At 44.5% G+C, this 13447-nt stretch overlaps 1 protein-coding gene across 1 annotated transcript in view; it reads left to right on the plus strand.

Moving 5' to 3' along the window:
- The first annotated feature begins 1013 nt into the window (after positions 1–1013).
- Positions 1014–13447, plus strand: part of LOC135570237 (E3 ubiquitin-protein ligase RBBP6-like) — an 85298-nt gene continuing 72864 nt past the window's right edge. Inside the window, exons 1-2 of the mRNA XM_065016347.1 lie at positions 1014–2062; positions 4033–4132. Coding sequence (XP_064872419.1) covers positions 1897–2062; positions 4033–4132 — 266 coding nt within the window. The 5' untranslated portion in view covers positions 1014–1896. The remainder of the gene's footprint in view (positions 2063–4032; positions 4133–13447) is intronic.

Here is a 13447-nt window from a genome sequence, read left to right on the forward strand (position 1 = left end):
ACAGTGTCAGATCTTAATAAATGTGTTCAATTATAAACCAAATTAAATCAAAATCAAATTTTATTTATATAGCCCTTCTTACATCAGGTGATGTCTCAAAGTGCTGTACAGAAACCCAGCCTAAAACCCCCAAACAGCAAGCAATGCAGGTGTAGAAGCACGGTGGCTAGGAAAAACTCCCTAGAAAGGCCAAAACCTAGGAAGAAACCTAAGAGAGGAACCAGGCTATGTGGGGTGGCCAGTCCTCTTCTGGCTGTGCCGGGTGGAGATTATAACAGAACATGGCCATGATGTTCAAATGTTCATAAATGACCAGCATGGTCGAATAATAATAAGGCAGAACAGTTGAAACTGGAGCAGCAGCACAGTCAGGTGGACTGGGGACAGCAAGGAGTCATCATGTCAGGTAGTCCTGGGGCACGGTCCTAGGGCTCAGGTCCTCCGAGAGAGAGAAAGAAAGAGAGAATTAAACCTACTGATGTCTTGGCACAGTTTTCTTACATGAATACAATCCCCCCAAAAAGATGCAACACTGTTTCTGGGTGGTCATTACAAAAGGAGCAATTTGAGTTGATGTTTTCCTTAAACTTCTTCATATTGTGGTTGGCAGGATAATATTTATGAATAATTTTAAAGGAAACTTCCTTCATTTTGTTAACAAGTAGGTATGTGTGTGGCAACATCCAAACTTTTGCCCAACAGATATTATCAATAAATCCATTCCAATAAGGCATGACATAAGGTATAGATACAACATCCTGCTGAAACAAGGATCGTATCGCTCTGTTGTTGAATGGACCAAAAGAGAAACAAATCTTTCCTACTGATGAGTCAACAGGGTCAATAGAAGGTAGACTCTGAGGGTCAGGTCTTTCCTACTGATGAGTCAACAGGGTCAATAGAAGGTAGGCTCTGAGTGTTGGATTGCGTCATCAGTCGACTGCGCAGGAAGCAAAGCGACTGATGTTCTTGAACGTGGCCGTTCCTTTTCCTGCGCATGCGCAGAAAGGCCGCCCGAGCCAAAATGACAGCTCTCTCCTCTTGTCTCTGTGGGAAGTCGACACAGCTGGTTGATTTCTGGACACTTCAAAATGGAAAGGAATACAACATTATTCAGATATTTGCATGGAATGTAATGACTATATATATAGTTTCTGAAATATTAATGTTTTTGTTGTAGTATCCGGTTAATGTCTTCACGTAATTTGAGTTGACAGTGTCTGTTTATAGGTAGCTTGTTTGGTTTTTGTCTATAAGCTATCAGCAAGCTAACTGTTAGCTACACGTTAGCGTTTACGAGAAGGCCAGACTTGTCTTTATTTTCTGTCATAATTCACATGAACTAGTTAGCTACCCCTTTTACACAGGGAATAAATTAGCTATACATACCGTCGTGTTTGCTCTGTTTTTTTGTTGTTTATTTTCAAACTCTTGATTCTCTTAAGAGATCGCATTTATTTTTTTTGGGACAGTAAGGACGCAAGTCACGTTTTTGTTTTGTTTTACTGTTTACTACTCTTAGTTTCCTACCTTTTGGCTCTCGGACACTTTGTTGATCTTTATTTTATATATTTTGAAATATCTGGTCAAATTGCTTTTTCCCCCCACCATGTTTCTGATAGGCGGTGTGTTGCTTTGGGCCAGTTTCTACGGTACAAAACTCTGAAAAAACAAACCAACAAAACAAGTGATTTCAGTCCATTAGACAACTCACAATCAGCATGTTTTTTTGTTGTTCTTCCCCTTCCGACGCGTTAGATATTAACATTTAGTTCCATTTAAAAACTCAGCGACTTTCATTGAACACTTGCTCTGTCATTTTTGGGACAGCTTGTTGTAATTGAGTTCCCTCTACATGTGATCAGTTTAGTGTCTGGGTCCCTTTTCGTTTCCACCATGTCTTGTGTACATTATAAATTCTCATCTAAACTCAACTACGACACGGTCACTTTCGATGGCCTGAACATCACTCTGGCCGACCTGAAAAGACAGATTATGGGTCGAGAGAGACTCAAAGCTGTCGACTGCGGCCTACAAATCACCAACGCACAAACTAAAGAAGGTAAGAAAGTAGTTTTATTATCTGTGGGTTTTTTAAATTTTTTTTAAAGGAAGACATTTTTATTTATTTTAACTAAGTTAAATCACTTGGGATGTCAAAGCTGCCGACAGCTGTTGCTACCTAGTTATTAGCTAAGAACAAATTTGTCCAGTGACGGAAAGCCAATCTGACATTTTTAAAAACTTTTATGAAATGAGTTACTGAGTTCTTCGTGTTGAATATTTTTTCTTTCCGTATCACCTATATAGTCCTGATCTACCATCACTTTATCAGACAAAACACACGTGTTGTGTTTTGGCTGTCCCGTTGCTGCTAACTGCTAACTGGCTACTTTCTAACTAACCAGGTTACTGCTTCAACCTCGGATCACAGCTAGGTAGATTTTTATTGTTTAAACTTAGCTAACTAGTAAGTTGGTTGACGAGCTATTGCTCAAGTGCAGGGGCTTTCCGTGCTGTTTGCTGATGCTGAACCCCCATCGGGAAGCGGCACATAACGGGGCCTGGACGGAAATCTAACGTTAATAAGGTGAGCTAGTGTCAACCACAGGGATCAATCAATAAGCACCAATAAACTAGTGTCAACCACAGGGATCAATAAGCACCAATAAACTAGTGTCAACCACAGGGATCAATAAGCACCAATCAACTAGTGTCAACCACAGGGATCAATAAGCACCAATCAACTAGTGTCAACCACAGGGATAAGCACCAATAAACTAGTGTCAACCACAGGGATCAATAAGCACCAACTAGTGTCAACCACAGGGATCAATAAACTAGTGTCAACAACAGGGATCAATAAGTGTCAATAAACTAGTGTCAACCACAGGGATCAATAAGCACCAATCAACTAGTGTCAACCACAGGGATCAATAAGCACCAATCAACTAGTGTCAACCACAGGGATCAATAAGCACCAATCAACTAGTGTCAACCACAGGGATCAATAAGCACCAATAAACTAGTGTCAATAAGCACCGTCGGGAACCCATTTCGAATGAAGAGGTCTTGACAGCCAGACAACCACTGTGGTTACTGGTCAAATGGGGTCCGGTATATATATATTTTTTTGACAGGGCTTGAATAGAGAAGAGGGTCAATGGGTTTGAGCCGTTTCGTTGAAGGGAAATGTTAATTTTATATGCATTTTTTATTTTATTTGGCCTACCTGTGAGGTTCCATCATCCACAAAACCCCTTATTTCAGCCCAGGTGGTTGGCTTGTGTGCTGGCATGGTGGGGTTAGGCCTAGTCAGGGAGTCTGGTTCCTCTTAAGGTTTCTTCCTTCTACTGTGAACTGCTTGCTCTTTTGGGGGGGGGTTGGTTGAGGCCAGTGGACTTTAAAAACACTTCCTGACAAACATGAATGTAAAACGTCATATGTAAATTGAATAGATAAGATGGATTGATTTTATATTAGATATAGATATACAGGATGGTGCCCGGGGGACTAGATATCTGGGATGGCCCCCGGGGGACTAGATATCTGGGATGGCGCCCGGGGGACTAGATATCTGGGATGGCGCCCGGGGGACTAGATATCTGGGATGGCGCCCGGGGGACTAGATGTATAGGATGGCCCCCGGGGGGACTAGATCTGGGGATGGGGGCCGGGGACTAGATGTATAGGATGGCCCCGGGGGACTAGATATCTGGGATGGTGCCCGGGGGGACTAGATGTATAGGATGGTGCCTGGGGGACTAGATATATAGGATGGCCCCTGGGGGACTAGATATCTGGGATGGCCCCTGGGGGACTAGATATCTGGGATGGCCCCTGGGGGACTAGATATCTGGGATGGCCCCTGGGGGACTAGAGATAGGATCTAGATATCTGGGATGGCCCCTGGGGGACTAGATATCCGGGGACTAGATATCTGGGATGGCCCCTGGGGGACTAGATATATAGGATGGCCCCCGGGGGACTACCAACAGACAGACCAGTAATTCCCTCGTCTCTGATCTGTAGAATACAAAGACGACGAGGCCCTGATATCCAAGAACTCCTCTGTCATCATCAGAAGAATACCCATCGGAGGAGTCAAGGCTTCAAGCAAGATGTATAACATGTGAGTACATATATACAGTGTAGTCACCTGGCCTTAACCCAGCCTGTAGTCACCTGGCCTGTAGTCACCTGGCCTTAACCCAGCCTGTAGTCACCTGGCCTTAACCCAGCCTGTAGTCACCTGGCCTTAACCCAGCCTGTAGTCACCTGGCCTTAACCCAGCCTGTAGTCACCTGGCCTTAACCCAGCCTGTAGTCACCTGGCCTTAACCCAGCCTGTAGTCACCTGGTCTTAACCCAGCCTGTAGTCACCTGGCCTTAACCCAGCCTGTAGTCACCTGGCCTGTAGTCACCTGGCCTTAACCCAGCCTGTAGTCACCTGGCCTGTAGTCACCTGGGCCTGTAGTCACCCAGCCTGTAGTCACCTTAACCCAGCCAAGTCATGTATAACATGTCACCTGGTACATATATACACAGTGCATCGAGGACTCCCTGGTGGTCTAAGGTCAAGCAAGATGCGTCTCAGTGCAAGAGGGGGTCAATACAGTCCCTGGTTCGATTCCAGGCTGTAGTCACATCCGGCCGTGATTGGGAGTCCCATTGGCCCGGCGTCGTCCGGGTTCGGCCCGGGGTAGGCCATCATTGTAAATAAGAATTTGTTCTGAACTGACTTGCCTAGTTAAATTAAAGATTAAATATAATTTTTATTTAAAAAATTCAAACCCATTTTTTTCCACATTTTGTTTGACTTTTCAGCCCTGTTCTAAAAATGTATTAAATATTTTTTCCTTCTACCCCATAATGACAAAGCGAAAACAGGTATTTTAGAAATATTTGCAAATGTATTAAAAATAACATTTAGATAATTATTCTGACACTTTGCTATGAGACTTGAAATTGAGCTCAGGTGCTTCCTGTTTCCATTGATCATCCTTGAGATGTTTCTACAACTTGATTGGAGTTCACCTGTGGTAAATTCAATTAACTGGACATGATTTAGAAAGGTACACACACCTGTCTATATAAAGGTCCCACAGTTGACAGTGCATGTCAGAGCAAAAACAAAGCCACGAGGTCGCAGGAATTGTCCGAAGAGCTCCTTAGACAGATCTTTGCCTTGTCTCAATCCTGGGGAAGGGTAGCAAAACCTTTCTGCAGCATTGAAGGGTCCCCAAGAACACAATGGCCTCCATCATTCTTAAATGGAAGAAGTTTGGAACCATCAAGACCCCTCCTAGAGCTGGCCGCCCGGACAAACTGAGGAGTCGGAGGAGAAAAGCCTTGGTCAGGGAGGTGAGCAAGAACCTGATGGTCACTCTGACAGAGCTCCAGAGTTCCTCTGTGGATATGGGAGAACCTTCCAGAAGGACAACCATCTCTGCAGCACTTCACCAATTAGGCCTTTATGGTAGAGTGGCCAGACGGAAGCCACTCCTCAGTAAAAGGCACATGACAGCCCGCTTGGAGTTCACCAAACGGCACCTAAAGACTCTCAGACCATGAGAAACAAGATTCTCTGGTCTGATGAAACCAAGATTGAACTCGTTGGCCTGAATGCCAAGCGTTACGTCTGGAGGAAACCTGGCACCATCCCTACGGTGAAGCATGGTGGTGGTGGCAGCATCATGCTGTGGGGATTTTCAGTGGCAGGGACTGGGAGACTAGTCAGGATCGAGGGAAAGATGAACGGAGCGAAGTACAGAGAGATCCTTGATGAAAACCTGTTCCAGAGCACTCAGGACCTCAGACTGGGGCGAAGGTTCCCCTTCCAACAGAACAACAACCCCTAAGCACACAGCCAAGACAACGCAGGACAACGCAGGAGTGGCTTCGGGACAAGTCTCTGAATGTCCTTGAGTGGCCCAGCCAGAGCCCAGACTTTGAAGCCGATCGAACATCTCTGGAGAGACCTGAAAACAGCCGTGCAGCGACGCACCCCATCCAACCTGACAGAGCTTGAGAGGATCTGCAGAGAAGAATGGGAGAAACTCCCCAAATACAGGTGTGCCAAGCTTGTAGCTTCAACAAAGTACTGAGTAAAGGGTCTGAATACTTATGGAAATCATATTTCAGTATTTAATTTTAATACTTTTGCCAAAATGTCTAAAACCTGTTTTTGCTTTGTCATTGTGGGGTATTGTGATGTCATTATGGGGTATTGTGATGTCATTATGGGGTATTGTGATGTCATTATGGGGTATTGTGATGGCATTATGGGGTATTGTGATGGCATTATGGGGTATTGTGATGGCATTATGGGGTATTGTGATGGCATTATGGGGTATTGTGATGTCATTATGGGGTATTGTGATGGCATTATGGGGTATTGTGATGGCATTATGGGGTGTTGTGTATAGATGTAATCCATTTTAGAATAAGGCTGTAACGTAACAAAAATGTAGAAGAAGTCAAGGGGTCTGAATACTTTCTGAATGCACTGAAAATACATTTTAATAGCAGGACACTGTAAAGTCCATTATTCCCCTGAAGAGTAGGAATTAGGCTTTTTTGAGAAGGTTTTTAAATTCTAGGCAACCTGCATACACATTGTTTTGATGTACAATAGACCCAACAATAGCTACTGTAGTAGGTCAAAGCTGTGTGCTAGAATGGGTTGGTGGTCATTCCTTTATCGGCGTCAGACCAATGCCTACTTCTCACTTAAAAACTTAGTTTTTATGTTTTAAATTTCCATGGATTTTACCCCACCCTCTCCCCGCAAGGTGTCTTCTGAAATGTGTAATTTACACCTCAAATTATGTTAAAAAAAATTTGTTGTCTCAGCTAATTTATTTCCCAGGGTCCTCGTTTTCCCAAAAGCATCTTAATAAGGATACTTAGTTAAATCTCCGAGCGGTTTTCGTAAAACCATCATTACTGAACTTTCGTTCTTCCACGTCACTTTATACACAGAAGATCCCCGTTTTTAAAAACGGAATCGAGATGTTTATCTGTCTCTCTGTGACTGACTGATTCACAACGTTGCCCCTGTTATAAACAAGCAACGGGTGAAGAGATGTTTCAAATGAAAACCAAGATGGCTGCCGTCGAAAACCAAGATGGCTGCCGTCGAAAACCAAGATGGCTGCCGTCAAAAACCAAGATGGCTGCCGTCAAAAATCAAGATGGCTGCCGTCAAAAAGCAAGATGGCTGCCGTCGAAAAAGCAAGATGGCTGCCGTCAAAAGCAAGATGGCTGCCGTCGAAAAGCAAGATGGCTGCCGTCGAAAAGCAAGATGGCTGCCGTCGAAAAGCAAGATGGCTGCCGTCAAAATCCTGCCTTCCCATAGTTTGAAGTACAACAGACCAACAATAGCTACTGTAGTAGGTCAAAGCTGTGTGCTGGAAAACCTTGGTGGATTATGGGTGAAGTAGGCGTTGTGGAGCTCATGTGAATTTATTAGCTTTTGGGGGGGGGCTTCAGACCAATGCCTTTTTACCTTTTACTTTACTAGGCAAGTCAGTTAAGAACAAATTCTTATTTTCAATGACTGCCTAGGAACAGTGGGTTAACTGCCTTTTCAGGGGCAGAACGACAGATTTGTACCTTGTCAGCTCGGGGATTTGAACTTGCAACCTTTCGGTTACTAGTCCAACACTCTAACCACTAGGCTACCCTGCCGCCCCAAATGTATATTAGTCATTATTGTGACATTTTAAATGGCACTTCCTGATGTGGCATCAAGTGATGTTGGAAGCAGTGGGCCCCAGATCAATTATCTAGATTAGTTTCTTCCTGATGTTGGAAGCAGTGGGCCCCAGATCAATTATCTAGATTAGTTTCTTCCTGATGTTGGAAGCAGTGGGCCCCAGATCAATTATCTAGATTTTTTTCTTCCTGATGTTGGAAGCAGTGGGCCCCAGATCAATTATCTAGATTAGTTTCTTCCTTATGTTGGAAGCAGTGGGCCCCAGATCAATTATCTAGATTAGTTTCTTCCTGATGTTGGAAGCAGTGGGCCCCAGATCAATTATCTAGATTAGTTTCTTCCTGATGTTGGAAGCAGTGGGCCCCAGATCAATTATCTAGATTAGTTTCTTCCTGATGTTGGAAGCAGTGGGCCCCGGGTTCATTTATCTAGATTAGTTTCTTCCCGATGTGGCATCAAGTGATGTTGGAAGCAGTGGGCCCTGGTTCATTTATCTAGATTAGTTTCTTCCTGATGTTGGAAGCTGTGGGCCCCGGGTTCATTTATCTAGATTCGTTTCTTCCTGATGTTGGAAGCAGTGGGCCCCGGGTTCATTTATCTAGATTCGTTTCTTCCTGATGTGGCATCAAGTGATGTTGGAAGCAGTGGGCCCTGGTTCATTTATCTAGATTAGTTTCTTCCTGATGTTGGAAGCAGTGGTCCCCGGATCATTTATCTAGATTAGTTTCTTCCTGATGTTGGAAGCAGTGGGCCCCGGGTTCATTTATCTAGATTAGTTTCTTCCTGATGTTGGTTCATTTATCTAGATTAGTTTCTTCCTGATGTTGGAAGCAGTGGGCCCCTGGTTCATTTATCTAGATTAGTTTCTTCCTGATGTTGGAAGCAGTGGGCCCCTGGTTCATTTATCTAGATTAGTTTCTTCCTGATGTTGGAAGCAGTGGGCCCCGGATCATTTATCTAGATTAGTTTCTTCCTGATGTTGGAAGCAGTGGGCCCCGGATCAATTATCTAGATTAGTTTCTTCCTGATGTTGGAAGCAGTGGGCCCCGGGTTCATTTATCTAGATTAGTTTCTTCCTGATGTTGGAAGCAGTGGGCCCCGGGTTCATTTATCTAGATTAGTTTCTTCCTGATGTTGGAAGCAGTGGGCCCCGGGTTCATTTATCTAGATTAGTTTCTTCCTGATGTTGGAAGCAGTGGGCCCCGGGTTCATTTATCTAGATTAGTTTCTTCCTGATGTTGGAAGCAGTGGGCCCTGGTTCATTTATCTAGATTAGTTTCTTCCTGATGTTGGAAGCAGTGGGCCCCGGATCATTTATCTAGATTAGTTTCTTCCTGATGTTGGAAGCAGTGGGCCCCGGATCATTTATCTAGATTAGTTTCTTCCTGATGTTGGAAGCAGTGGGCCCCAGATCAATTATCTAGGTTTCTTCCCGTCATTTATCTAGATTAGTTTCTTCCTGATGTTGGAAGCAGTGGGCCCCGGGTTCATTTATCTAGATTAGTTTCTTCCTGATGTTGGAAGCAGTGGGCCCCTGGTTCATTTATCTAGATTAGTTTCTTCCTGATGTTGGAAGCAGTGGGCCCCGGGTTCATTTATCTAGATTAGTTTCTTCCTGATGTTGGAAGCAGTGGGCCCCGGGTTCATTTATCTAGATTAGTTTCTTCCTGATGTTGGAAGCAGTGGGCCCTGGTTCATTTATCTAGATTAGTTTCTTCCTGATGTTGGAAGCAGTGGGCCCCGGGTTCATTTATCTAGATTAGTTTCTTCCTGATGTTGGAAGCAGTGGGCCCCGGGTTCATTTATCTAGATTAGTTTCTTCCTGATGTTGGAAGCAGTGGGCCCCGGTTCATTTATCTAGATTAGTTTCTTCCTGATGTTGGAAGCAGTGGGCCCCGGGTTCATTTATCTAGATTAGTTTCTTCCTGATGTGGCAGGTGATGTTGGAAGCAGTGGGCCCTGGTTCATTTATCTAGATTAGTTTCTTCCTGATGTTGGAAGCAGTGGGCCCTGGATCATTTATCTAGATTAGTTTCTTCCTGATGTTGGAAGCAGTGGGCCCCGGGTTCATTTATCTAGATTAGTTTCTTCCTGATGTTGGCAGCAGTGGGCCCCTGGTTCATTTATCTAGATTAGTTTCTTCCTGATGTTGAGGCAGTGGGCCCGGGTTCATTTATCTAGATTAGTTTCTTCCTGATGTTGGAAGCAGTGGGCCCCGGGTTCATTTATCTAGATTAGTTTCTTCCTGATGTTGGAAGCAGTGGGCCCCGGGTTCATTTATCTGATTAGTTTCTTCCTGATGTTGGAAGCAGTGGGGGGTCATTTATCTAGATTAGTTTCTTCCTGATGTGGGGGATCATTTAAGATTAGTTTCTTCCTGATGTTGGCAGGGCCCCGGGTTCATTTATCTAGTTAGTTTCTTCCTGATGTTGCAGCAGTGGGGGGTTCATTTATCTAGATTAGTTTCTTCCTGATGTTGGGCAGTGGGCCCGGGTTCATTTATCTAGATTAGTTTCTTCCTGATGTTGGAAGCAGTGGGTGGTTCATTTATCTAGATTAGTTTCTTCCTGATGTTGAAGCAGTGGGTGGTCATTTATCTAGATTAGTTTCTTCCTGATGTTGGAAGCAGTGGGGGGTTCATTTATCTAGATTAGTTTCTTCCTGATGTTGGCAGCAGTGGGGGTTCATTTATCTAGATTAGTTTCTTCCTGATGTTGCAGCAGTGGGGTCTGGTTCATTTATCTAGATTAGTTTCTTCCTGATGTTGGAGGCAGTGGGCCCCGGGGTCATTTATCTAGATTAGTTTCTTCCTGATGTTGGGTGCAGTGGGTGGATCATTTATCTAGATTAGTTTCTTCCTGATGTTGGAAGCAGTGGGCCCGTGGTTCATTTATCTAGATTAGTTTCTTCCTGATGTTGGAAGCAGTGGGCCCCGGGTCATTTATCTAGATTAGTTTCTTCCTGATGTTGGAAGCAGTGTGGCCCCGGGGTTAGTTTCTTCCTGATCTGGAAGGGCAGTGGGGGTTCATTTATCTAGATTAGTTTCTTCCTGATGTTGGAGGCAGTGGGCCCCGGGTCATTTATCTAGATTAGTTTCTTCCTGATGTTGGAGGCAGTGGGCAGGGGGTCATTTATCTAGATTAGTTTCTTCCTGATGTTGGAAGCAGTGGGCCCTGGGGTTCATTTATCTAGATTAGTTTCTTCCTGATGTTGGCAGCAGTGGGCCCTGGTTCATTTATCTAGATTAGTTTCTTCCTGATGTTGGCAGTGGGGGGTAGATTAGTTTCTTCCTGGGTGGTGTCATCATTTATCTAGATTAGTTTCTTCCTGATGTTGGAAGCAGTGGGCCTGGGTTCATTTATCTAGATTAGTTTCTTCCTGATGTTGGAAGCAGTGGGCCCTGGTTCATTTATCTAGATTAGTTTCTTCCTGATGTTGGAAGCAGTGGGCCCGGGGTCATTTATCTAGATTAGTTTCTTCCTGATGTTGGAAGCAGTGGGCCCGGGTTCATTTATCTAGATTAGTTTCTTCCTGATGTTGGAAGCAGTGGGCCCGGGTTCTTTTATCTAGATTTGTTTCTTCCTGATGTTGGCAGCAGTGGGGTGGGTCATTTATCTAGATTAGTTTCTTCCTGATGTTGGGGCATGGGTGGGTCATTTATCTAGATTAGTTTCTTCCTGATGTTGGCAGCAGTGGGCCCTGGATCATTTATCTAGATTAGTTTCTTCCTGATGTTGGCAGCAGTGGGTGGGTTCATTTATCTAGATTAGTTTCTTCCTGATGTTGGCAGCAGTGGGCCCTGGATCATTTATCTAGATTAGTTTCTTCCTGATGTTGGGCAGTGGGCCCCGGGTTCATTTATCTAGATTAGTTTCTTCCTGATGTTGGGCAGTGGCCCCGGTTCATTTATCTAGATTAGTTTCTTCCTGATGTTGGAAGCAGTGGGGTGTGGTCATTTATCTGGATTAGTTTCTTCCTGATGTTGGAAGCAGTGGGCCCCGGGTTCATTTATCTAGATTAGTTTCTTCCTGATGTTGGCAGCAGTGGGGGGTTCATTTATCTAGATTAGTTTCTTCCTGATGTTGGCAGCAGTGGGCCCCTGGTTCATTTATCTAGATTAGTTTCTTCCTGATGTTGGAGGCTGTGGGGGTTCATTTATCTAGATTAGTTTCTTCCTGATGTTGGAGGCAGTGGGCCCCGGGTTCATTTATCTAGATTAGTTTCTTCCTGATGTTGGAAGCAGTGGGCCCCGGTTCATTTATCTAGATTAGTTTCTTCCTGATGTTGGAAGCAGTGGGCTGGGTTCATTTATCTAGATTAGTTTCTTCCTGATGTTGGAAGCTGGGCCCCGGGTCATTTATCTAGATTGTTTCTTCCTGATGTTGGAAGCAGGTGGGCCCGGGTTCATTTATCTAGATTAGTTTCTTCCTGATGTTGGAGGCAGTGGGCCCCGGGTTCATTTATCTAGATTAGTTTCTTCCTGATGTTGGAGGGTGGGCCCGGGTTCATTTATCTAGATTAGTTTCTTCCTGATGTTGGAGGCAGTGGGCCCCGGGTTCATTTATCTAGATTAGTTTCTTCCTGATGTTGAAGCAGTGGGGGGTTCATTTATCTAGATTTGTTTCTTCCTGATGTTGGAAGCAGTGGGCCCTGGTTCATTTATCTAGATTAGTTTCTTCCTGATGTTGGAAGCAGTGGGGGGTTCATTTATCTAGATTAGTTTCTTCCTGATGTTGGAAGCAGTGGGCCCCGGGTCATTTATCTAGATTAGTTTCTTCCTGATGTTGGAAGCAGTGGGCCCCGGGTTCATTTATCTAGATTAGTTTCTTCCTGATGTTGGAAGCAGTGGGCCCTGGTTCATTTATCTAGATTAGTTTCTTCCTGATGTTGGAAGCAGTGGGCCCCGGGGTCATTTATCTAGATTAGTTTCTTCCTGATGTTGGAAGCAGTGGGCCCGGGTTCATTTATCTAGATTAGTTTCTTCCTGATGTTGGAAGCAGTGGGCCCGGGTTCTTTTATCTAGATTTGTTTCTTCCTGATGTTGGAAGCAGTGGGCTCTGGGTCATTTATCTAGATTAGTTTCTTCCTGATGTTGGAAGCAGTGGGCCCCTGGTTCATTTATCTAGATTAGTTTCTTCCTGATGTTGGAGGCAGTAACGGGGTCATTTATCTAGATTAGTTTCTTCCTGATGTTGGAGGCAGTGGGCCCAGACTTCATTTATCTAGATTAGTTTCTTCCTGATGTTGGAAGCAGTGGGTAACTTCATTTATCTAGATTAGTTTCTTCCTGATGTTGGAAGCAGTGGGCCCCTGGTTCATTTATCTAGATTAGTTTCTTCCTGATGTTGGAGGCAGTGGGCCCCGGGGTCATTTATCTAGATTAGTTTCTTCCTGATGTTGGAGGCAGTGGGCCCCGGGTTCATTTATCTAGATTAGTTTCTTCCTGATGTTGGAGGCAGTGGGCCCAGGGTCATTTATCTAGATTAGTTTCTTCCTGATGTTGGAGGCAGTGGGCCCCGGGGTCATTTATCAGATTAGTTTCTTCCTGATGTTGGAGGCAGTGGGGGTTCATTTATCTAGATTCTAAGTGAGGAGCTCTGGATTGTTTGTGTAACTGAGAACTGAGAACTGTTGTCAGTTATTCAAATAAGGGACGTTAACAGCTCTGCTCTCTGACACCTGCTGCTGGGGGTGTGGGGGTGCTGTAAGGGACACACAACAGGTGGGG

The sequence above is a fragment of the Oncorhynchus nerka genome, unplaced genomic scaffold, assembly GCF_034236695.1.
Source record: "Oncorhynchus nerka isolate Pitt River unplaced genomic scaffold, Oner_Uvic_2.0 unplaced_scaffold_1007, whole genome shotgun sequence".
Lineage (NCBI taxonomy): Eukaryota > Metazoa > Chordata > Actinopteri > Salmoniformes > Salmonidae > Oncorhynchus > Oncorhynchus nerka.